The 23,128-nt window shown below is 35.8% G+C and overlaps 1 protein-coding gene across 4 annotated transcripts in view; it reads left to right on the top strand.

The window, feature by feature from the left end:
- Positions 1-9,946: 9,946 nt before the first annotated feature.
- The window catches only part of LOC121431798 (BMP-2-inducible protein kinase-like), a 51,162-nt gene continuing 37,980 nt past the window's right edge, over positions 9,947-23,128 (top strand). For 3 of the 4 annotated variants that reach the window (XM_041629505.1, XM_041629503.1, XM_041629502.1), the window contains exon 1: positions 9,947-10,221. In XM_041629505.1, the coding sequence (XP_041485439.1) occupies positions 10,131-10,221 (91 nt within the window). In that variant the 5' untranslated portion in view covers positions 9,947-10,130. The remainder of the gene's footprint in view (positions 10,222-23,128) is intronic. The other variant, XM_041629504.1, reaches the window with a different exon arrangement.

Genomic DNA, 23,128 nt, shown 5'->3' with positions numbered 1-23,128 from the left:
GTTCACAATCATTATCTAAAATCGTTTTAATAAAAGAGGGAAATGCGATTTCAATTGTAACAGCAAATTGAACTCTGCTCTACATTTTTCATTTACTTTCTGTTTTCATTTCTTACTTATTTTGTTTTTAATGCTTTACTTAAGTGTGTAGGGACAATGTATGCGCTACAAAAGAACTGACTGCGTATAATAATCTGTTTCAGGTCAAGGTAGAAATTTTAGGAAAGAACGTAGAAAGTGCACGGATGCATGCTGGGATTAATTGGAAAAAAAATGAATGGCAAATATACCCCTTCCCAAATGGAGGATTTTGCTTAATATTGTTTTGTATTGTGTGGTGTGAATATCAGCGGTATTATACTACTGGTATAATACCGCTGCACTTCTAACTGCACACTAATATTGTGGTAAGAAGTTTTGAAATTTTCTTGAACCTTTCATTATCAGCCAACAAATGAATATAGGCCTATTATAATATCACTTCGTTTGGAGTGCATGCACTTTAAAATGTCGGCTTATTGTCATATTTGCACTATAAATTAATCTTTCACGATTAGTAGGGCAAGGCAATTTTTGGATGCCACATTACACTTGAATAGGTCTATTATCTCTACAGGTATCTCCTCCTTGTAGTCCGACAGCCAAGGGGGGTAAGGTTGCATTGGAATGTCATAGTTTTTTTTTAAACTGATTTTGACTGGTGAGACCTTCTATTTGAAGAATCTACATGCTGGAGCTCTGTCAGCATTGAGCAATTTGAGATATACGCGAAAATCCAAAATGGCCGCCGGCAGCCATCTTGGATTTTCTGTTTACTCACTTTAGCATACCCAGAAGTTTAGAAACTTGGGATTTACAGGTTTTAGTGGGCGGAGAATCCAAATCTGAAATTATTTGGGGGAAAAACCATGCATTGATGTCAAAATATACAGATAGCGGCCATTGTCCAAGATGGCCGCCATATTACATGCATTATATTGTTTATTTCCTGCATAGGGTACTTAGAATTTTCAAAACATGTAAAATACTGGTTGTAGGGGATGGAGAGTCCAAATCTGAGGTTTATTTGAGGATATAACCATGCCTCGATGTCGAAATATACAAGTTGCGGCCATTTTCCAAGATGGCCGCCATATGACATGCATTATATCGTTTATTTCTTGTATAGCTAGGGTACCTAGAATTTTCAAAACATGGAATATACTGGTTTTAGGGGATGGAGAGTCCAAATCTGAGGTTTGTTTGGGGATATGACCATGCTTTGGTGTCGAAACATACAAATAGCGGCCATTTTCCAAGATGGCTGCCATAGAACATGCATTATATTGTTCACTAACTTTAGCATACGTGCAATTTTCAAGCCTTGGAATATGAAGATTATATGGTGTTTAAGGAATGTGATCATGTTTTGCTCTCAAAATATATATAGCGGCCATTTTACTTACGAACCTAGAATTTTCATAGAATATAATGGTTTTAGGGGACAGAGAGTAAAAATCTGTAGTTATTTTGATGTCAAAATATACAAATAAATGAAGAAGAAGGCCACCATAGAACAAGTATTACAGTAGGCCTACCGTAATTATATACAAGCAGATACCTTATTTATCAGTCATTTTCTTTTTTCTTTTTGGACAAGGTGGAAGGATTGGGATAATGAACAATATTTAGACTTCAATTGAATGAGGCAGTAATTGAAATATCAAGATTAAGTCCAAAAAGTAGGATATCTTAGTTGTTATCGCTACATGTATGTGTATGATGAGGCATATCATCTGAATCATTTCCAAATTATATCTCTTGAATGACTATTTTGATGGTTGTATGGTTTTTACATATATCACTGGGATGATGCAATATAATATAATTACTCCTTAGAGTAACCTAAAGTATATGGGAAGGGGTGGGCTGTTTATCCTCTTCTGAAGTAATGGCTTGACCTTGACAAAACAATCTTTTAATCCTCCTGAAGTGATTACCACATTGCCAAATTTGCTGTAAAATAAATTTAGTTTCAAATGCTTGTTTATTTTGCATATCACTGCAACTAATACAGTTAAATATTACATATGCATTGCACTGACACTGTTGTCGAAACAGGATTAGAATTGTATGCTGAAAGAAAATGCTTGAAAAAACTGATTGTCTTCATTTGAGAATATAAAAAAGGAAAAATCATGTTTGAATATTAATCTCCATTTACGGGACCACTGATTTGGCCACAAGCAATGAGCCAATTGAAAGCTCTAGTTTACTCAGTTCACGTATGGCATCATCATGTCAGCAACAATGATTCCTATCGACTGCAGCCCTGAATTATTTCTTAGGACTTTCAACATCAATAATGAAAAACGCCCAAACTGTATTATCTAGTCAATTATTTGGTACCATCAGGCTGTATTGCACTATGAAGAGCATGAAGCGTTCTCCTGTAGCTCTTTTCCAGACAGTAACCTAAACACAACGGCTTACCATATCTAGCACTCAACTGATTCCTTTATGTAGGCAAGATATCTTTACCTCTCGAACTTCTTTGTTAATTGAGGAACTATGTAATGAGCACAGACAGAGCAAGCAATCACCACACAGCCCCTAACATGATGTCTCTCAGCCGGTGGAAAATCTGAAGTCCTGGGATATTTACCCCGCTGCTGAATGGCCATAGCAAAGACAGACAACTTAAGGTGACACCTGCATCAAGATGAGACCTACAGAGTGTTATCCTGTCAAGGAATTATGAGGTTGGCATGCCATGGAAAAGAGTGGTGCAATGTCAAAAGGCTGATGGTCAACAGATCTCAAAATGGGGCCTCCTGACAGAACCTTAGCGCTTCTTTAGCTGAATTGGATATTAAAGTGGGAAAAGGAGAATGTTGAGCCAAGTTTCCACCAGGGCCTGCAAAGGTCGGGACCCTGCTAGTAATTTTGTGGCTGAATCATAATTACACATCGGGAGCAGTTAAGTAAAAAAAAATCTTTCCCAGAATGGCGATGAGGAATATTTACAAGTATGTTTCGACATCAAAGCATGGTCATATCCCCAAACAAACCTTAGATTTGGACTCTCCATCCCCTAAAACCAGTATATTCCATGTTTTCAAAATTCTATAGGAACCCTATGCAGGAAATAAACAATATAATGCATGTACGTATATGGCGGCCATCTTGGAAAATGGACGGTATTTGTATATTTCGACATCGAAGCATGATTATATCCCCAAAATAACCTCAGATTTGGACTCTCCATCCCCTAAAACCAGTATATTCCATGTTTTGAAAATTCTAGGTACCCTATACAAGAAATAAACAATATAATTCATGTAATATGGCGGCCATCTTGGAAAATGGCCACTATTTGTATATTTCGACATCGAAGCATGGTTATATCCCAAAATAAACCTCAGATTTGGACTCTCCATCCCCTAAAACCAGTATCTTCCATGTTTTGAAAATTCTAGGTATCCTATACAGGAAATAAACAATACAGGAAATAAATGCATGTTATATGGCGGCCATCTTGAAAAATGGCCGCTATCTGTATATTTTGACATCAATGCATGGTTTTTTCCTCAAAATAATTTCAGATTTGAATTCTCCGCCCCCTAAAACCTTTAACTCCCAAGTTTTTAAACATCATCTTGGATTTTCTGTTTACTCACTTTAAAAGTGAGTAAACAGAAAATCCAAGATGGCTGCATGCCGGCGGCCATTTTGGATTTTCGCGTATATCTCAAATTGCTCAATGCTGACAGAGCTCCAGCATGCAGATTCTTCAAATAGAAGGTCTCACCAGTCAAAATCAGTCAAAAAAAAAAACTATGACATTCCAATGCAACCTTACCCCCCAAATCAGGGTTTGGCTGCCGGACTACTGGTGGAGATTGGCAAATCTAGACTGAATTTCGGAAGACTTCGATGGGGTTCGTTTGAACCCTCATGAACCACACCTCTTGATCTGCTTCAATGATTAATTCTACATTCTATCAAAGACTGAAGGACATGGTTGACTTCATTGATTTCCTTGCCAATATGAAATACATCTCTCTATATTTCTTTCTGTATTGTAAATATTTCTGTATCCTCGACTTGTAAATTTTCACATTTCACCGTGGGTCATTTATAAATTGGTTGTTTGCTTTGAATATACTACAAAAATAAACGATACGTCTAAAATGTGGTATTTGGTCCGTATTCTGAAGTCGGGTTGATTTAAACTCTGGTCTAACGCTGCGGTGTAACTACGAAAGCAACATAAATCTCTAACAGTATAGGTTCAATTCATCATTTCATTAGGCTTCCAATATGCATGGTCTAAGTTAAACCCAACTTCAGAATATGTCAGTTGTCTTACATTGCTTTGTTATTGCTGAACACTGGTGGATCTATTGTCTTATTTTATTACTATTATTATTAGTTTTGCTTGTCAATTTTTTTCGTGGACGAAATGTCATTATTTTTGGTTGAAACCTTTTTTTTTTGCTTGTCAATTGGTTCCCTGTGGTTCACACACATATATAGGTCATGGTTGCAATGATGCCACTTTTCTCTATTTTCTAACGTAACTTCATTATTCTGTATATAGACGAGAACTGATCAAAATATTAAATATGAGGTGCCGGGACCGGTCGAGTGGTCTAAGGTGCTTGACTACAGACACGCAACAATGTCGGGTTAGATCCCTTTTTGAGGAACGTATGCCTTTGGCAATGCAAGGTCTGCTGGTGTTTAACATATGTTTAATAAACTATGCCGTTTCATTCTTAAATATAATGGAAATGCAGCTACAGTCATTAGTATTGATGTGTGCATGTGTTTACTTTAAAAATAATAAAAAATAGAATATTTTTTAATAAGTGAGTCTGGTAGAGGTATCATGGCCGAGTACTATACACAATTTGAATTAAAGTTCGATATACACGGTCATGGCACCTACCGGTATGCCTGAGCAAAGCATATCAAAATTGTTTTTTTTTATTATACATTAAAGAGGGAATGCTATCGGCATATATTGTCAGCGCATGCATTTTTTAGTGTTTCGAAGTGTGGGTGCACAAAAATAAATATGGAGAAAGGGAATAATACAGTAAATATTCCGGTCATATTTCAATGCATTTCTGTCCAGAAAGAGACGGAAATCTAATGAAGATGTGAAACACTTTACCATTAAATTATGAATGAATTCATCCCTGGGTGTCGATCACGGGGGGATGGGGGATATATCCCCCCAATATTTCAAGTGGGGGATGGCCTGTATTATCATCCCCCCCCCCCAATAATTTAGGGTAGAAAATTATAATAATGATGACAAAAAATGAAAAGTTTGATCATGATGATTATAGTTTGCCATCAATCAGTTTGTTTCCCTCGCAATTTGTGTATATTGTTATTAAATATAAACATTCCTTTTCAGGACTATTAAACAGATGGGTGGAGGTTCAAGATGAAAAAGAGTGAAATGTTTATGTATATGATATTTTTTAACACATGACATAAAAGGACCCCAACGAAAAACAACTTTTGTTGATAGGGTGTTCCATCCCACCAGTGGTGAATAAATTAATTTTAATAAATCAATTAATTCAAAAGGGTGGAAAAATATACGGGAGTAAAAGGGTTGCAAGATAAATCGTCTGAGGAATGACGGTAAGCCAGATGGCGCACGAGAAGCCACACAGTTTGTAAATTTGTGCTAGTCTTTAATTGGTCCGAATCTGCATTTTATCATCATGCTTAAAGAAGAAAAAAAGATATTGCCAGTCGGGTTAGATTTAAGAGAGATGTTGTATACACAGAGGCGTCGATCCTGTGGGGGGGGGGTTGGCAGGGGGGGGGGGGGCGATCGCCCCACCAATGAAAATATTGGGGGGCAAACATATCGTCCCTCCCACCAATAATTCCGCATGTGCAACTAAAAAATGAAATAAGATTGTAATGCTACACTGAAATCAGCAAGCGAGATTAAGATACCAGCTCGATTTTGATTTAAAATCGTGCTCAAGATGTTTGCTTTTCAGATTGGAATATAAAAAATTTCAGCTCGCGCTTCGCGCTCGCATCATTTCTGTACCAAATACCCATACTTTTCATGATCAAATAGGTGAAAAGAATGTCCCGTTTTCAGTTCTAAACCTCAAAGAACCCCCGCTTCGATTTGCAATTATTTTATGTTGGATATATATCTTGTTCTTTATCAAAAGTGTCCATTAAACTTTTTTTTTCAGATCGAAATATCAAAATTTTCAGCTCGCGCTTTGCGCTCAAATCTATCGTTCTTCTAGATGCCCATCTTAATCATTGGTACAAAAAATGCTTAGAATATCACGCTTTCAGGTCAGAATATAAATAAATTTCAGCTCGCTCTCTAGTGAGATACATGTATCTTTCCTCCTCATGAGTTACTACAAACAAACCTAAACAGGTACAGGCCTATGTGTGTGTGGGGGGGGGGGGTGTAGAGGTGTGTGTGGCCAGTGTGGGTGAGTTTGTTTGTTTTGTGTGATCGAGCGCCTTTGGAACGTTGATTCATGATTTTGCCCCCCCCCCCATCTGAAAAATGGATCGACGCCCCTGTGTATACATCATGCTCAATAAACAGATCACTACACAGTAAAAACGCTGTTTAAGATTTTATACAACGCTGTTTAGTATATGAACCTTACAGTAGTTGTTTAACAGTTTAAACAATCATGTCTAATTTATTGAAGATTAGATATTGAAAATTAAACTTTGTTGTATAAGATTCAAACACTTGTTTAAACTGTTTAAACAATTAATGTAAGGTTCATATAGTAAACAGCGTTGTACAAAATTTTTAAACAGCATTTTTACTGTGTATTTTTTGGTCCAGACAATTTTGGTCATTTTTTTCTTTCGTATATGAGTTTAGAATATAGGCTTACTTGTAACACAAATTGAATTTTCAAAAAAATTATATAAGTACAGTACACTACAACAATGAAGGAATTTCCAAGAACACAATGCATATCAACCACTCCCAAATGTCCTAACTTGTGATTTAGTGAGAGTAATATTGAAAGATCCCCATCCACAAGAACATTTGTGTCAATCATCCCCCAACCAAGAATACCGATCGACACCCATGAATTCATCGCAATGACTTAAGTTTGAATTTTTGTTTTTAATTCTGCATGCATTCAAAAAAACAAAATAAATACATGCAAAAGATATGTTTACATAATAGATATAAAGAATTTATTAATGATAATATAACAATCGTAAGACATAAGTAATGCAAAATAAGTTAGGAATTCATCAAAATGCCTCTTTCTATATGCCTCGATGTTTTAAGTGCAAGACCAGTGACGACGCCAGAAATTCATTTCTCTCTCTCTTCCCCTTTAATTATTTCTCCCTCTCTTTTTCAGCTCTCGATCCTCCATCTGTCTTTCACTACCTTCCTCTTCCCTCGCTCTATCCCTCCTTCCAGTCTCCCCCTTCTCCTCCCCCTTTTCTTCTCTTTCTTCTTCTTCTTCATATTCATCATCATCATCTTCTTCTTCTTCTTCTTCTCCTAATTCTTTTTCTTCTTCTTCTCCTCCTCCTTCTTCTTAAATGAGCAGTATAGCTATCGTGTTATTTTCCTGACGGGGAAACCAAATAAATATATAGGCATATATCTATAATATAGCCTATCATATAAATAAATAAATCCCGGGAAGAGACGGTTATTCGTGTCGAGCCCAGATAGGTCCTACATTAAAGCTTTTTAACACCGGGTGGGTGTTTCATACAGCTATTCGTGAAGTTACGCACAACTTTACGCACGACTGGAACGTGTTCTTAGGTCATAAATCAATTGCAGGGATATCATTAGCAAAGAAAGGATCACCAGTCGTGCGTAAAGTTATTCGTATCTCTTACAAACAGCTTTATGAAACACCCACCGGATATGCATAGCATCGTCAAATCACCATTGTGCTTGTGCAAAAAAAAATTTAAACAAGTTTTTTAATACTTCATTTTCAACAGATTAATCATGGTTGTTTAAATTGTTAAAGGTCAAGTCCACCTCAGAAAAATGTTGATTTGAATCAATAGAGAAAAATCAGACAAGCACACTGCTGAAAATTTCATCAAAATCGGATGTAAAATAAGAAAGTTATGACATTTCAAAATTTCGCTTATTTTCAACAAAATAGTTATATGAACGAGCCTGTTACATCCAAATGAGAGAGTTGATGACGTCACTCACTCACTATTTCTTTTGTTTTTTATATTTTGAATTATACAATATTTCAATTTTTACGAATTTAATGATTAGGACATCCTTGCCTGAAGTACAAAATGTTAAAATAATGGAATTCCACGTGTTCAGGGAGGAATGAAACTTCATTTCACATGACAATGACGAGAAAATCAAAATATTTCATATTTCATATAATAAAATACAAAAGAAATAGTGAGTGAGTGATGTCATTAGTTCCCTCATTTGCATACCGACCGAGATGTGCATATCACTGACTGTTTTGTGAAATGAAGCGAAACTTTAAAATGTCATAACTTTCTTATCTTACATCCGATTTTGATGAAATTTTCAGTGTTATGCTTGTTGAATTTTTCCCTTTTTATTCAAATCAAATTTTTGTTGGGGTGGACTTGTCTTTTAAACAACATGTTGATAGAGTAAACAGAGTTGTATAAGATTTTAAATTACGGTTTTACTGTGATGAGGGATTAAAAAATACGTAGAGTAATAAGGGTAAGCTTCATGAATATTGCCATCACCCCCCCCCAAAAAAAAAAAAAATCAAGACCAAAAATGAAAAGAGAAAAAGAAAGGGATAATAATGAAATATAATATTATTTTCCCAAATCCGAATATCATGTCAAAATCTATCAAAACTTGGATTTTTTGATAAAAAATGTCGAAATTTTTGCTACAAGCATAACACTTACATTTCAATCGGATGTAAAATAATTTCACACAACAGTTATATGCACATCCTGGTCGGTATGCAAATGAGGAGACTGATGACGTCATCCACTCACTATTTCTTTTGTATCTTATTAAATGAAATATTATCATTTCCTCCTCATTGTCAAGTGAAACATCAAATAATTCCTCCATGAAAATGTGGAATTAGAATTGTTCAATGGTATATGGTCCAGTAAAGTTGGTCCTTATTTTCAAATCTGTAAAAATATGAAATATTGTATAATTCAAACAATAAAAAACAAAAGAAATAGTGAGTGAGCGGCATCATCGGCTGTCTCAATAATATTGCATGTCACTCCGTTGTGCATATTTTAAAATGTCATAATAAATAAGTGAAACTTAAACTTGTAACTTTCTTGCCGATTTTGATGAAATTTTCAGCGTTATGCTTAGTTGATTGTAATTTTTTCTGATTGGGGATCGAGAGGGAGCTATTGAAATTGTCGAACAGTGCGACGTTGAAGTCAGTGAATCCAACACATAGATTTATGGTTTGGGTTACTAACGAAAAGATCATATGTTTATACATTTTTTTATGAATATGAAAGAGATATTTTGATATAAAAAAAAGCTAATATTCCTGCTTTTAGTGAGCACTGAACTTTTTGTCAAGGTTGTTAAAAAAAGCTGGGCAGGGATATCTTCATGGGGGGGGGGGGGCGGGGGCTGGCTATTGAGTATAGGCCTAGTACGAGCCGCCTACTAGTAGTGTTGGAATTTGTCTCAACCCCTTATCTTGTAAAATTTGACTGTAGAGCACCTAGAAATAGCGAAAAAATTCTCGTTCATATTAATAAACGAAATTTAAACAGTTTTTCCAAAAATATAAGGTCTCTCATACAAAATACTAGTACACGATTTGACACGAGTGGTCAATAAGAAAGGGTCGAACATGATATTGCGTTTTCAATGGTACTTCGCACGTACGCGTACTAGATCTAGACGACTCAGTAGCGAGAAATATTTCGACGGCCGGATTCAATCGCGGATCGGCGAACCAAAATTGGATCGAGAGAGCTCAATCAAACGTGGATCTTTTCTCGTCATCAATCACACAAAGGCGTAGACTTTTAGGAGATCACTAGATGGTAGCTGATCAGATGATGCCGACGTGTAGATGTATTTTATAGAGATTATTTGAATACAGAAGGTGAAAGCTGGATAGAGATCAGCCATGAAGAAGCAGAAGAAATTCTCGTCGCTGCTCGGTCGTTCTTACACTGTTGGGCGATTGCAAGTTTCCGTCGAGGACGTGATTGCTGAAGGTGTGTATTCGGGGTGTAACATCTAGTCCTATTCGCTTCTGACCGCACAATCTTGACAATCTGCAATGCTTGTGAAGTTGTGTCTCGAACTAAAAGTAACAGTTAGGCCTAAGCTAAGGCTAAGTCGAAGAATGTGAATGATTGATTAATGATGAGTTTTGTTGATGCAATGGGCAATGATGGGGCATCGGGTGTCCGGACTGAAGCCTTCTTTTTTGTCATTTTTTTTTGGATTAGCCTAGGGCTGGCCTACACTTAAAATATCATGATTAAACCATGTATTGTATTTGTAGGGGCCTAAAGACTTTAAAGTAAAACTGTTACTAAACAGATTAGAGATCTATGAACTCAATTGTTGTAATCATCTTCTATTTTGTTCTCTAATATTTCTGAACGTTTTGGACTAAAATTGATGAAACTTTGCATGTATATTTTTCCAAATGACTTTCTAAAATTGATCGTCCGGACTTACAACCTGTCCGGACACACAACATGCAATGCATGCAGCCGAGTGCGTTAGTGGAAATGCAGAGCACGCGAGGTTTCTTTAGATAGATGCCGCACTGTGCACGAGCTGCTTGCGGCGAGTGCCCAGTGTGCATCATTTGAAGGAACAGAGCTTTCTCTGCATTTACTTTTACGCACGACACAGCGAGTTCATTATTTGTATTATAAAATAGCAACACAGAAACAAATTTTTAAAAAGTTAGTACAGTAGTCAGTACAGTTTTGTTGGACTTCTCCTGGGGCTTCTACTGCACTGGTTTGCTCGAGCGTGCAATATCAATTTTTGTTGGGCACCTTTTGCACTGTCGTGCACCAAAAAAGTTGGATGTCATGTGATGCGTATTGGCCAATCACGATGCTTAAAAATACAGAGCTATTTTATAAACCATTATACTAGTACTAGTAGTAGTGCAAATGTACGGTAGTTCTTAGACTCACCCGAGCCCGAGGCGAATGTACTATCAAATTCTTTCATGGAATATTTGAAAATCTATGAGACGTGAATAGATCTAGTTCGAATTAAAAAAAAATTAACAAAGTTAGACTAGATTTTTAGGGATAACCTACTAGCCTTGAGGACTTCGTAATGATATTTTTTGATATTTTGACATATATACTTTTTAATGATAATAATAATACATATGATTTATATAGCGTCTTTTCCATTTTGATTAAATGCTCAAGGCGCTTTGAAGGGAGTAAGATATAAAAGTAAAGAGAACTAAGAGAAGTACCAAAAAAGGGCAAATTGAAAAATGAGAAAAAATGACTGACTTCAAACCTAGTACGTTACCTGCTGGTGAACAAAAGCAATTTTAGGTTTCCCTTAAAGGATGTTGCAGAGTTTGAGTTCTTCAGCTCCTGTGGTAGTGAATTCCACAGGGCTGGTCTGGCATGAGCAAAGGCTTGATCGCCCCAGGATTTTTTAGATAGTGGAATATGCAAGAGACTAGATTGGGATTATCGCAGTGTGCGTGCAGGTTGATAGTGGTGTATAAGAAACTTGTTGTGATCGGGTGCGGATCCATTGATGATATGAAGAACCAAAAGTAGAATTTTTAAAACTATGCGATCGTTTATTGGCAACCAATGGAGGTCTTTAAGAACAGGAGTGATGTGATCGTGTTTATTTGACAGAGAAACAATGCGAGCTGCTGAATTCTGAAGTTTTTGAAGTCGGGTAATTTTGGAGTTAGGTGTATTAAAAAGAAGACTATTACCAAAATCAAGACTCGAGGAAATGAGTGAGTGCACAAGTTTCTCTGTTGCAGAACGAGTTAAGTATTTTCGAATGAAACCAATGTTGCGCAATTGATAGTGGACAGATTTACAAATACTTGTGACCTGATTTGACATTGACATTTGGGAATCAAAATGACACCAAGATTGCGGCATGAATCAGAGAGAGGAACAGGATTACCGGCAATGAAAATGGAATCTATGTTAAGTTTACTTAATTGAGATTTGGAGCCCCAAAGCCTTGAAACCCTCCCCATCCCCTCCCCTTGAACCCCCCCCCATGCATGCCTAAGCAACAGATGTAAACATGGATGGATTTCCCTAGAAAATCCATAAACCTACAAATCACATATAAATTTGTTGTAGTTTATGTATCTATACACCTTCTTATGCCTAATGAAGCTGTGAACAGATTTTTCGTATAAATATGAAAAATGAGGGGTTTCTTACCAGACTGATCTCGTGTAGATCCATTCGTAAACACTGCATGATACAATAGGCTTGACCCTTGAACCGCTTGGTTATGTCGTAGCTTCGATATTAAAAAAGCGATGTTACAAAATGCCGTTTTGAAGAACAATTTATAGATTAAATATATTATATAACAAATAATAGTAGTTAAAACTTGATTATAAATAATTACATAATCAGGCCAAATGCCCATTTTAGCAACAACAAAAAATTAGCTAATTGTAGCAATCCAATTTTAGGTAATTTAGAGCTTTTTCTGAAAATAAATAATTATTATGATAATAATTATTCATAGTCACATCTTAAGTTTGGAATTTGTTAAATAATGATTTTTATCTATAAATTGTTCTTCAAAACGGCATTATGTAACTTCGATAATCGAAGGTTCGTCATAACGAAGTGGTTCAAGGGTCAGACCTGTTGTATTTGCTTTGTTGACAAGCGGATCGAGGGATCTACATGAGATCAGTTTGGTAAGAAACCTTCAATTTTTTGCCTTTTCATTAACCAACGTTTGAAACATTCATACGCATTAGGCGTATGAAGGTGTAAAAATGAATAAAAAACATTTACATGATTTTTATCTTTTTATAAATTTCTCTTTAACATGTATTGGAGGCGGTTCAAGGCTCCATGATGAAGAAGTATATGTCAAAATATTATAAATTATCATCATGGAGTCCTCAAGGCTAGACTGAAGCTACATGTACATGTATTATATGCAAACATATATGCTTGTACAGGTACATACATTTATCTTCAAGTTTGCATTAATTTTATTAAGGTGGGTTTACACATAGGGTTCTGCACTGGCTCTAGATCTTTAGCAGGAGTCTGGAGATATGTGCGAACTTGCTTGCAGTTTGAGTCGTACATGTAGGAAGTTGTTACAATGCATTCAATTATCACTACTGAATGCTCATTCTGAGCACTGATTCAATGAACAAGGTTTTGATATAACAGTATTCTCTGATAGTACTCCATGTGTGGCAAAAGAAGGTTGGCAATATTTGGCTTATTTTCTCTTTTTCTATGGATCCAATGCTTGATTGTTTGACACTGTCAGGTTCTGTTATAAATGCTAATCATAATATAACTTGGCTCTTTAATAAATTTGATTCTTTCAATTATTTTTTCTGAATTAAAAATAAGAGATTGAAAAAATTAACATTTTCTTGCCATATTACTTTTGACCAATATAGGGCATGTATACGAAAAATTATGCCCAAAATTCAGGTTTTTGAGTGCTCTGGTGAATACAATCCCCATGTTACTACTGAAAAATAACTTGCAAATGTATGGAAATTAGTATTTTTGGATACTTGTTATTTTAATGATTTTTTTAAAAGTGTGTGTTGTGTACTGCATTGGCATACCATAATCCTACCTGTATAGATTCCCCACAGACAGGATGATTGCAGGATTAGAAAGTGACTCTGAGTGGAATTATATACAGGTATATGACACAAGTGTTTGCTTCAACTTAATAACTCAAGCAAAAGCTTTCAAGCAGTTGCTATTTTTATGCAGGATGGGCTTTATATTTGTAGGGAAATTGAAGGAAAAAAAGTGTTACAATTTAAATCAAATTATGGCTGTGGTTTTACATTTTTTTATTTGATCAAGTGAAAATTTTCCCCTTAAAGTTATATAAGGGATTGAAAAACAGAAAGCCTAAGCATAGTAATAAAATCAAAATGTATCATAAACCACAAAACTGAAACATTCAGTGAGGCTGTTGATATTCTGTCAGCCCAATCCCCCCCCCCCCCCATCGGATCCCCACAGTTCAGAAATAGCTATTACTGGACGACAACCACGATCAGGTGACCATGTTACAATGTATCAGGTGATATGTTTTGCTGAACTCGCCCATTCATTCTTAAAAGTACACAGAGTTTCATTGAATAATTCACTATGTTGAATAGTACAGTAGTGGAGTAAATGCATTGGGCCATGAAAATGCTTTTTTTTGTGCTATTGAATGAAATTGTTGGAAAGCATAAACAATTCGTAGTTTTGTAAATTCCACAAATTCTTGATAAATGCTTCATGACAATTTTTTTTATATATATACTTTTTAAACAACTTTTCAAGGCATTTCTACAGGTTTGATTACATGTAGTTACAGGTGTATTTGTATGTAAAATTATCAACACAGTGCACAGGATAGTGCACATACATGTACTGTACACCTGTAAATTTATATTTTCACTTTTTCAGATTGATTTTTTAACATTCCAAGAAATGCATACATGTACAAGGAACAATTGCAAAGTAAAAAATGTACTATGTACGCTGTACATACATGTACCCAAGTCAATTGTGCACTGTGCATTTATAAAGGCCTGTATTTCCTTTATCAGTTTCTGTGTAAATACATTGTTAGAAAATTTATCCTTAAAATAAAAGAAGTTCCTGCAGCAGAGTCTTGAGGACACCTGTAATCTTACCAGATTGCATAATCTTACATTATATATCATGTAAAATTACAGGAAATTGGTATTTGTTGTAGGAACCTTACAAATTTTCTTTAAACAAAACACCCTTTCCCCCTTGTTAAACAGACCTGTTCTGTTAAATTGCAGAAAAATTTCTGTTTTATGAATTTACAGAATGATTCTGTTATTGCTTGAAATCTGCAAAATCTTTTTTTTTCTGTAAAATCAGGGTTTTTTCACAGTGTAGTATGTTTTTTTTTACCCCCTCTGTTTTGGAGATGGACGGACTTTTATAACGGAAGTGATATTTATTGCTTTCCCATCAAAGTAGAGCATTCTACCATACAATTTGCAATTTTTTTTTCTCAGAAAGAAAATTGTGAAAGTAATGAAACATATTATTGTGTGGTACATCAAACCTGATTTTTGTTTTCTTTCAAGTTTTGAGCGATGAATGACTAGAAGCATTTTCCCATTATTTTTTTCTGTCCTTTGCTGATGCTGGCTTGATACATGGTAGTGTGTTCAATATAAATCACAGTTTATGTATACCGGCATTAAATTATTTGTATACATTGTTGACAAACTAAAGCAATCCAAAGCCCATGCAGGTCTACAGTATATCCAACTTTGTACATAAACTGTATCCTGCCTTATGCTTGTACTGTACATTATTTGGTGAACAGCTTTTATGTTTGTACATGTATATGATTATGAAAACAGCATGCATGTATACACTGAAGGCTTTAATGCAGTTTCAACCTTTAAGATTATTGCTATGTGCAAAGTGCAAACATTATTGTTTGCATATTGTTTTATATACATATTAATAGCCATCAGAATATTTAAATTTTGCACATTAGTGTTTAATAGCTTATATCCCATGTACTCGTACAGTACACAGATTTCTTCATGTGAGCTGCATACATGTACATACTGTAGTCATGTGCAATGTCACTTAATTAGAGTACAATACACTGTGCAAACATGTACATGTAGGCTACATGTACATGTACAGTACCAGTCACAATTTTTCGCCAGAGAACAATAGATTCAGTTGACCGAATCTATTGTTCTTCGGTGAAACAGGTAGTCAAAGAATTGTGACTGGTAGTGTACATGTCATGTGCATGTATGCTGATTCTGGGGAATGTTAAAAATGTGTAGCTGTTCATTTTTTCCCTTTTTTTTGGGGGGGGGGAGGGGGCTTAGACCCTTCTTGCTTTCATGATTTTTATTGATTTTTCACTCTCATTTCACAAAATGCCACATTAGGCCTACATATGTACATTGTACATTTACAGTAGACTACATGTACATGAATTAGAAAAATAGAAATTCATGCTGTTGTAATGCGACCTGGATCAAAATATCAAGTGGTGCTCAAGACAACCTCTATTACCTGAATTGCTCCAAGATTTGGCTCTTCATTTCAGTAATGAATAATACATTCCCATAATTCATAGGGATAAAGAGCCTTTGTCTAGTTCTGTATTTATGATGCAATGTTTTGTCCGTTTTACACCACCCTAATGCCTGATCAGGAAAAGTGTATTTTTTAATGATTTTTAAAAATGTTTTTACAAGTTTTACCGGTATATATTTTTTTACTTCATATTTCTTTTAATACCTCTTATTTTTCCAATGTGAAAGTGGTGCTGTTAGAAAATTGTCCTGGCTGTAAGCTAGCAGGTCATTCATGTACATGTATGTATAAATTATGTACATGTAGGTAGTTTTAAAATTAACAGTAACTTTTGCAAGGATGTTCGCATTCAACAAATTTGACAAACAAGAAATTTATGCTAAAAAGGTCATTGGTAAAAATAGCTTGAAGCAATAAAGATCTCATAGAGGCCGTTCTCATTATGCTTTCTAAAACTAGAATACTGGAAACCGATTCAGGAAACCACTTTGGAAGATCGCTTTGCTAGCGTTCTCACTTGATCACACGAAAGTGGTTTTCAAAATCACTTCACGTAATGCGCTCTTGTTGCTATGGAAACGCTCTGTGGGGTGACACGTTTCGCGCGAAATTCGAAACCGCAGCATAGGCATTCTACACCTGTCGTGTGGAGTAGCGCGCTCAAAATGTGCGAAGATAGCTTCCCGAAGAACCATTGTGTCCTCACGCTAAAACCACTTTAACGAGGCAAAGCGATCTTGAAAACTACATCGCGAGGTGGTTTTCCAAACTGGTTTGGAAGATCGCTTCCAAGACCGCTTTGACCGTTCTCACTACACGTTAAACTAGTTTCCAGTAAACTAGTTTTAGGAACGTAGTGAGAACAGCCTCATATTGTTACTTGGGAGTATCTCAATTAAAAATGTACATGTAAGGCAGATTATAAAAAGCTGCATGTTATGGCATTGGTGATGCATGTACAGTGTAGGCTTACTGTACAAGTATGTAACCTCATAGTGTAACCAGTCTTATTCCTGTTATGATAATAATGGCAATTATGTAGCGCCATCTAGAAATATTCTATTCCAAGGTGCGTTGTTATTATTACCCTGGCTTTAGCTCGAACTGCCTTTCAGCGCTCATGCATTCAAGGAACTTACTTATGTAATCCTGCCAGTTACCCATTCACCTCAGTCACCTGGGTTGAGTGCAGCACAATGGGTAAATTTCTTGCTGAAGGAAATTACACTATGGCTGAGATTTGAACCCACAACCCTCTGTTTCAAAGTCAGAAGACTAATCCACTGGGCCACAATGCTCCACATATATAGAGAGAACATTATTTAGAGAACATATATCTAGAGAATCCTTTTCTAAATTCTTGGCAAAAGAAGGTTGCCCTGCTACTATGCAATATGCCAAAACTCTAAAAACTAAAGCTTTTTTCTTTGCTGTATAATAAAAAACAAATTACATACATATGAGTTGTAAATTACCTTTAGAAATGATCCGATTTATTATTAAAATTTACTTTGCACTTGCATACAAATTTGTACAAGTAGAGCCCAAACACATTCTTTCAATTGGACTTCCTGGGTCAAGTACTGCACAGTGGCTGGGCTTGAAAAATAGAGAATCAACATTAGGTGGTTTCAGACGGCCTCAAAGTTCGTCAGTTCCAGGTATTTTCTGATCAAGAAATTTACGCCAATCAGAAAATATCAGAAAGTAAATTACGTGTAATCTCCCCGAAAGGAAATATCCGCTAAAGTATTAAAAGTACTTGTCAAAATTTCAAGACCCTTTGCTGGGATTTTTTCAAGGTCGCATGTAGTTTGGCAGTGTGAAAGCAAATTACAGGAACTTTTAGCCTGGTAGTTGGGTGTGGGTGGCTGCTGAGCTAACAAATTTGAATCTCGCACCTTGCTTGCTTATCAGACCATACTGCGCATGCTCATATCTTCAGGAACTTATCCCGAAGCGAACATGTACATGTATGTCTCAGGGCGGTGTGAATACAGAAATAATTAACAGGTGTTTTTTAGCCTGAAAAAGTTATACACTGTAATAGGGATGCTTGTGATGGAGGCGGTTTAAAGCTACCTATTGATAACAAATCTATCGAATGCTATTGACAGGTAAAGCTATCCCAGAGTACATTGTGATTGAATTTAAGTTTGAACGATTCTGGTGATTGTGAACACACCCTTTGTCGTTCAGTTTCATTAATTACCGGTAGCAAGAAATGGGGCTTATCATTCACTGTACCTGACAGTGGGACTGCCTCAAGAAATACAGTAATTTCCATGATTAGGTGGTTTCAAACCGCCTCGATCACAAGAATCCCCGTTAAATTACGAGAACTTTATTAGGCTAAAAATACCCATTACTTTATTCCTGCATTCACACCGCCCTGAACCATACCCTTCGGGATAAGTTCCTGAAGTTACGAGCATGCGCAGTATGGTCTGATAAACAGGCAAGGCGCGAGATTCAAAATCACTAGCCCAGCAGCCACCCACAGCTCCCGCGCCCAACGACACGCTGGGCTAAAAGTTCCCGTAATTTGCTTTCACATCGCCAAAATACCTGCGACCTTGGAAAAATCCCCGCGAAAGTTCTCGTAATTTCGCCAAGTACCTACTATTTAGCGGGTATTTTCTTTCAGGGAAATTACGCGTAGTTTGCTTTCACATTACCAAAATACCTGGTATTTTCTGATCGGGGTAAATTTCCCGATCAGAGAATACCTGGAATTGACGAACTTCGAGGCGGTCTGAAACCACCTATAGTAGGTTGTTTTTCTTGATTTTCTTCCTCAGGTACAAATTAAAATTTCATGAGAATGATGTAGAAATGCTACTCCATAGCAGTGTTGATATACATGTAAATATGAGCCAGCAATTTGCCAAAATTGGGTCAAATTTAAATCAATTTCCTTTATTCACACATTTTGGAAGTACTGAATCTGAAGAAAGCATATATTGGGACATTTATTCAATGTGTTTGCTTGCACATGTACCGTATTATAAAACACAAAATCTATTTATACATGTACAGCCATTCTTCAAGCACTTTTTAATACATGATGAATAAAACAAGAAGAAAAGTGATTCAGATCTGTAGCACCTGGCTTCGACAATACGTAGAAGAATGGAACATTTGGCAAGAGAAGTTAATTGTTCCAGGCAGAATCTTTGGAGGCAAACTTCTTGCTTGAAAAATCGAGGCGATTAAAAGGATTAATTGGCCCACAAAACAAATGATGACGAGCACCCTTAACGTAATCTTTATATATACTTGTATCAGGGATATGTTGTTGCATATCCCTGCATGTACTGTATATTCAAAGATTAATGATATACCATGTTTATTTCATAAATGCAAATTTTATGAGGTCAATGTGCTGTTTTATGTGTTCTCAAACAGGCTGCAAAATGTATCGAGAAATAATCTACGTGTAAATTTCTCAACAAATTAGAAAAGGTACCTTGAAATTTCTGGCAGCAGTGGATATTCAATAGTAGGGAAGTAAATTTTCTACAGTGATGATGAACTTTTATGATTATACATGTACATGCATGGAGGCTACAGATTCTATTGACATACTGACAAATTAATAAAACTGTATACATTCATGGTCATTTTGAGTGAACGTAGAATGTAAATTAAGTTTGAGTACTTGATACTTAAAAAAAATAAAGCCTCTCTTCAAAACCATGTTTGTTTCTTCTGTTTTTGTTTAATGCTTGTTTGGAAGGACCACTCTTCACCTGAATTTTCTTTTTAATATTCTTTAGCAAAAATCTGAGATTTTAATGAAAAAAAAAATGTTTGAAGAATGCCCCTCCCCCATCACTTTCACTTGCCTTCGGCAAGCCGGATTGTTGCGCCTTAAAGCCTTTTCAGGTGATCTCTTTGTAAGCAGTGGACATGCACATGTAGCTACAGAGCAGTTTTTTTTTTTAAGTTGCATTTTTTAAATAGAAAACGCCATCACCATGTAATATATTGTATAAAAATGCAATTTGCAGTATCATCTCCGTTAAAATGACCAAACTAAGATGCACTCAAGTTTTTTAAGCTTCATGAATTCACTAATTCATTAATGATTATTAAAGGGGAATCCAGCCTTGGCCATAAAATGTTGTGTTGGGAAGGAGAAAAATAAATTAAACAGAATGGTGAAAGTTTGAAAGAAATTGGACAAGCAATAAGAAAGTTATAGCTGCTTTAAAATTGAGATCACTAATACTATGTAGATTTCAAATTGGCAACTGGGTAAGTAAATTATGACAAGAGGCAAGGACAACTTTCCCATAGGCCATGTACTTTATTATCAGGGATTTGTGGTTTTCTCCTAAGTACCCATTCCCCTGGGGCAGTAATCTAAATATAACCCATGTAGTATATTGTTTTATGTCCTCATGAAAGAAAAATTTAATTTGAAATAAAACTTTTGGGAAAAATGACATTTTAGCCATAATATGTATTGGAGTACATGGAAGAGTAGTCCTTGCCTTACATCACTATGACATCCCATATGCGGCCAATTTGAAGTCTCCATGGGTATAGTGATTACCAATATTTACAACTTTTAAAAATTCATATCTTTCTTTTTGTTTGTCCAATATTGTTCAAACTTTCACCTATCATCTTGTCTGATTTTTCTTTTCCTTATAAAAACAAGTTTTTATTTGGGTTGGATTCCCCTTTAACACTTCCCCATTTCATGTATACAGTAGATGCAAGTCTGATAAAAATAAATGGAGGGGGGGGGTATGAATCTAAAGCACCAATCCAAATATATGTTTTGAAATAAAACATTTATATTTTAACTTTATCCAACAATTCAATGAAAATGGCAACATACATGTACATTGTATATTAGGCAGGCACATGGTTCTTTCTCATAAATTTAGAACAAAGACACCAATTATCATATTTGTTCAGGAAAATCCTGAGCCTTATAATAGGATAGATCAAAAATCATAGTGATACAAGTAGCCTATTTTTTTACTAATTAAATTGTACTATGTGTGTGAGCTCTAAAATTGTCTGAACTCTAAAAATGCAAGCTTTATCTGTCATCTAAATCCAGAAAAAGATGGATTACTGACGATGCATTCTGAATCGCTTTCCACAGAACCTTTCTTCTGTATTGATGGCTTAGGATTTGCATGCTACCCCTGTAGATACTTTACTTGTGGCCAAGGGGGAGACATCTGTCTGCATAATTTTGCACTGGACAAGATCAATGTCAGAATATTCTAACTAAATTTACTATTCACTGACCAAGGCATTGAATAGTAGAAATATTGCACCTTTCTGCTCAGGGCAACAGATGCATACTACATTTACAGTAGCATGAAGAGTGGCACTTAAAAGATTTTCTTCAGTCTTTTAAAAGGATTAACATTGGAAACGGTGGCATGTATTCAGTTTTGAGGCTCCGTTTACTTTCAGAAGTTGCTTTATTGGAGTCCTACATATTTGAACATGTAGTGCAATTGCATTCATTGTTCTATTATTATAATTATTAGTTTCATGCCAAATTGATTTGAAAGAAATGAGGAAATTGAGTGTTCTGACCTCTGAATAGTAGTGTTCACAAACACAGCCCTCTTTACGAGGGCGTAACTGAGAAACAAATGAAATTCAATTTTTTTTACCTGAATATTGAACTGTTCAGCTTTTTATGCAAAACTTGTAGATAGATGTAGATAGATAGATAGATGATTGTATTAAAAGCAATTAATCAAAATAATGAATAGTCATAGGTTATGAAAAATGAATAAAAAATACAATAAACGCAGGCTTCCTTGGAAGTTCAATATTTTTAGGGCAGTATCACTTTACCAAGAGGCAAATTTCAGTAATAAAAATTCAATGGGGGGGGGGGATAAAAAAAGGCACAAGAAATCTCCAAGGATAGTCAATGGGTATCCGCGGCCACAGCCTTCGATAGCCTTCGATTTAGGCTTTATAATTCAAACCCTACAAACATTACTACATGATGTACCTGTATCTACCCTATATGATGTAGGCTTACAAATGTACATGTCTATAATGGATGCAATATAAATTTACATGTAGGTCTTTGAATTAGGCTTCCGTGGGCAATATTGCAAGCTGGTTGCATAATATATAGGCCTATGTAAATCCAATATCTGCACACTATCTACAAAATTATTGCAAGATCACATGGACATACTGATCAATGTCTGAAGGTCATCTTAATAAAGTGACTGAAGATATCTGGTTCAGGAAAACACCCTGTGTGTGTGACATACGGTTATGAGTCACCACCCTGGGAATGTAATGTACAATGTATTGTTATTGGACTGGGACAGCTTACAATGTGGCGCGGTAAAGAACTTGGAATGCACAGTAGACAGGCCAAACTTGAAGAGGGGGGGGGTCATACATTCACGTACATGGCATACATGTTCTACTGTACGTGTAGTGCCTGCTTTCCACTTCTGAAGTAAACTTCCCCTGCAAACTGTGAAAACAATATGTTTTTGTGACAGAGGCAAAACAAAAGGAATGTACAATGTATTGTTTGTATACCTGGGACATTGAATACAGTATGCATTAAAGTAGTTCAGTGTTAATGTACACATTATCTACATGTAGGTCAAGTATGTATACTTGCGTGACACATAATGCCTGCTTCCAATCTTAGAGAAAAACTTTCCCTGCAAACTGAAAACACAAAATTAATTCATATGACGGAGATGAAACAGAAGGATAGCGCTGGAAAAGCATTTTAGCTTTCGTCTATTTGCCTTCATCAGAAACGTCTAAAGACAGACTACGGGGAAAAAATAAAACAGGCTCA

Source organism: Lytechinus variegatus, chromosome 18 (assembly GCF_018143015.1).
Source record: "Lytechinus variegatus isolate NC3 chromosome 18, Lvar_3.0, whole genome shotgun sequence".
NCBI classification, from domain to species: domain Eukaryota; kingdom Metazoa; phylum Echinodermata; class Echinoidea; order Temnopleuroida; family Toxopneustidae; genus Lytechinus; species Lytechinus variegatus.
The sequence above is the reverse complement of the archived record's forward strand: the minus strand, read 5'-3'. Positions and strand labels throughout refer to the sequence as shown.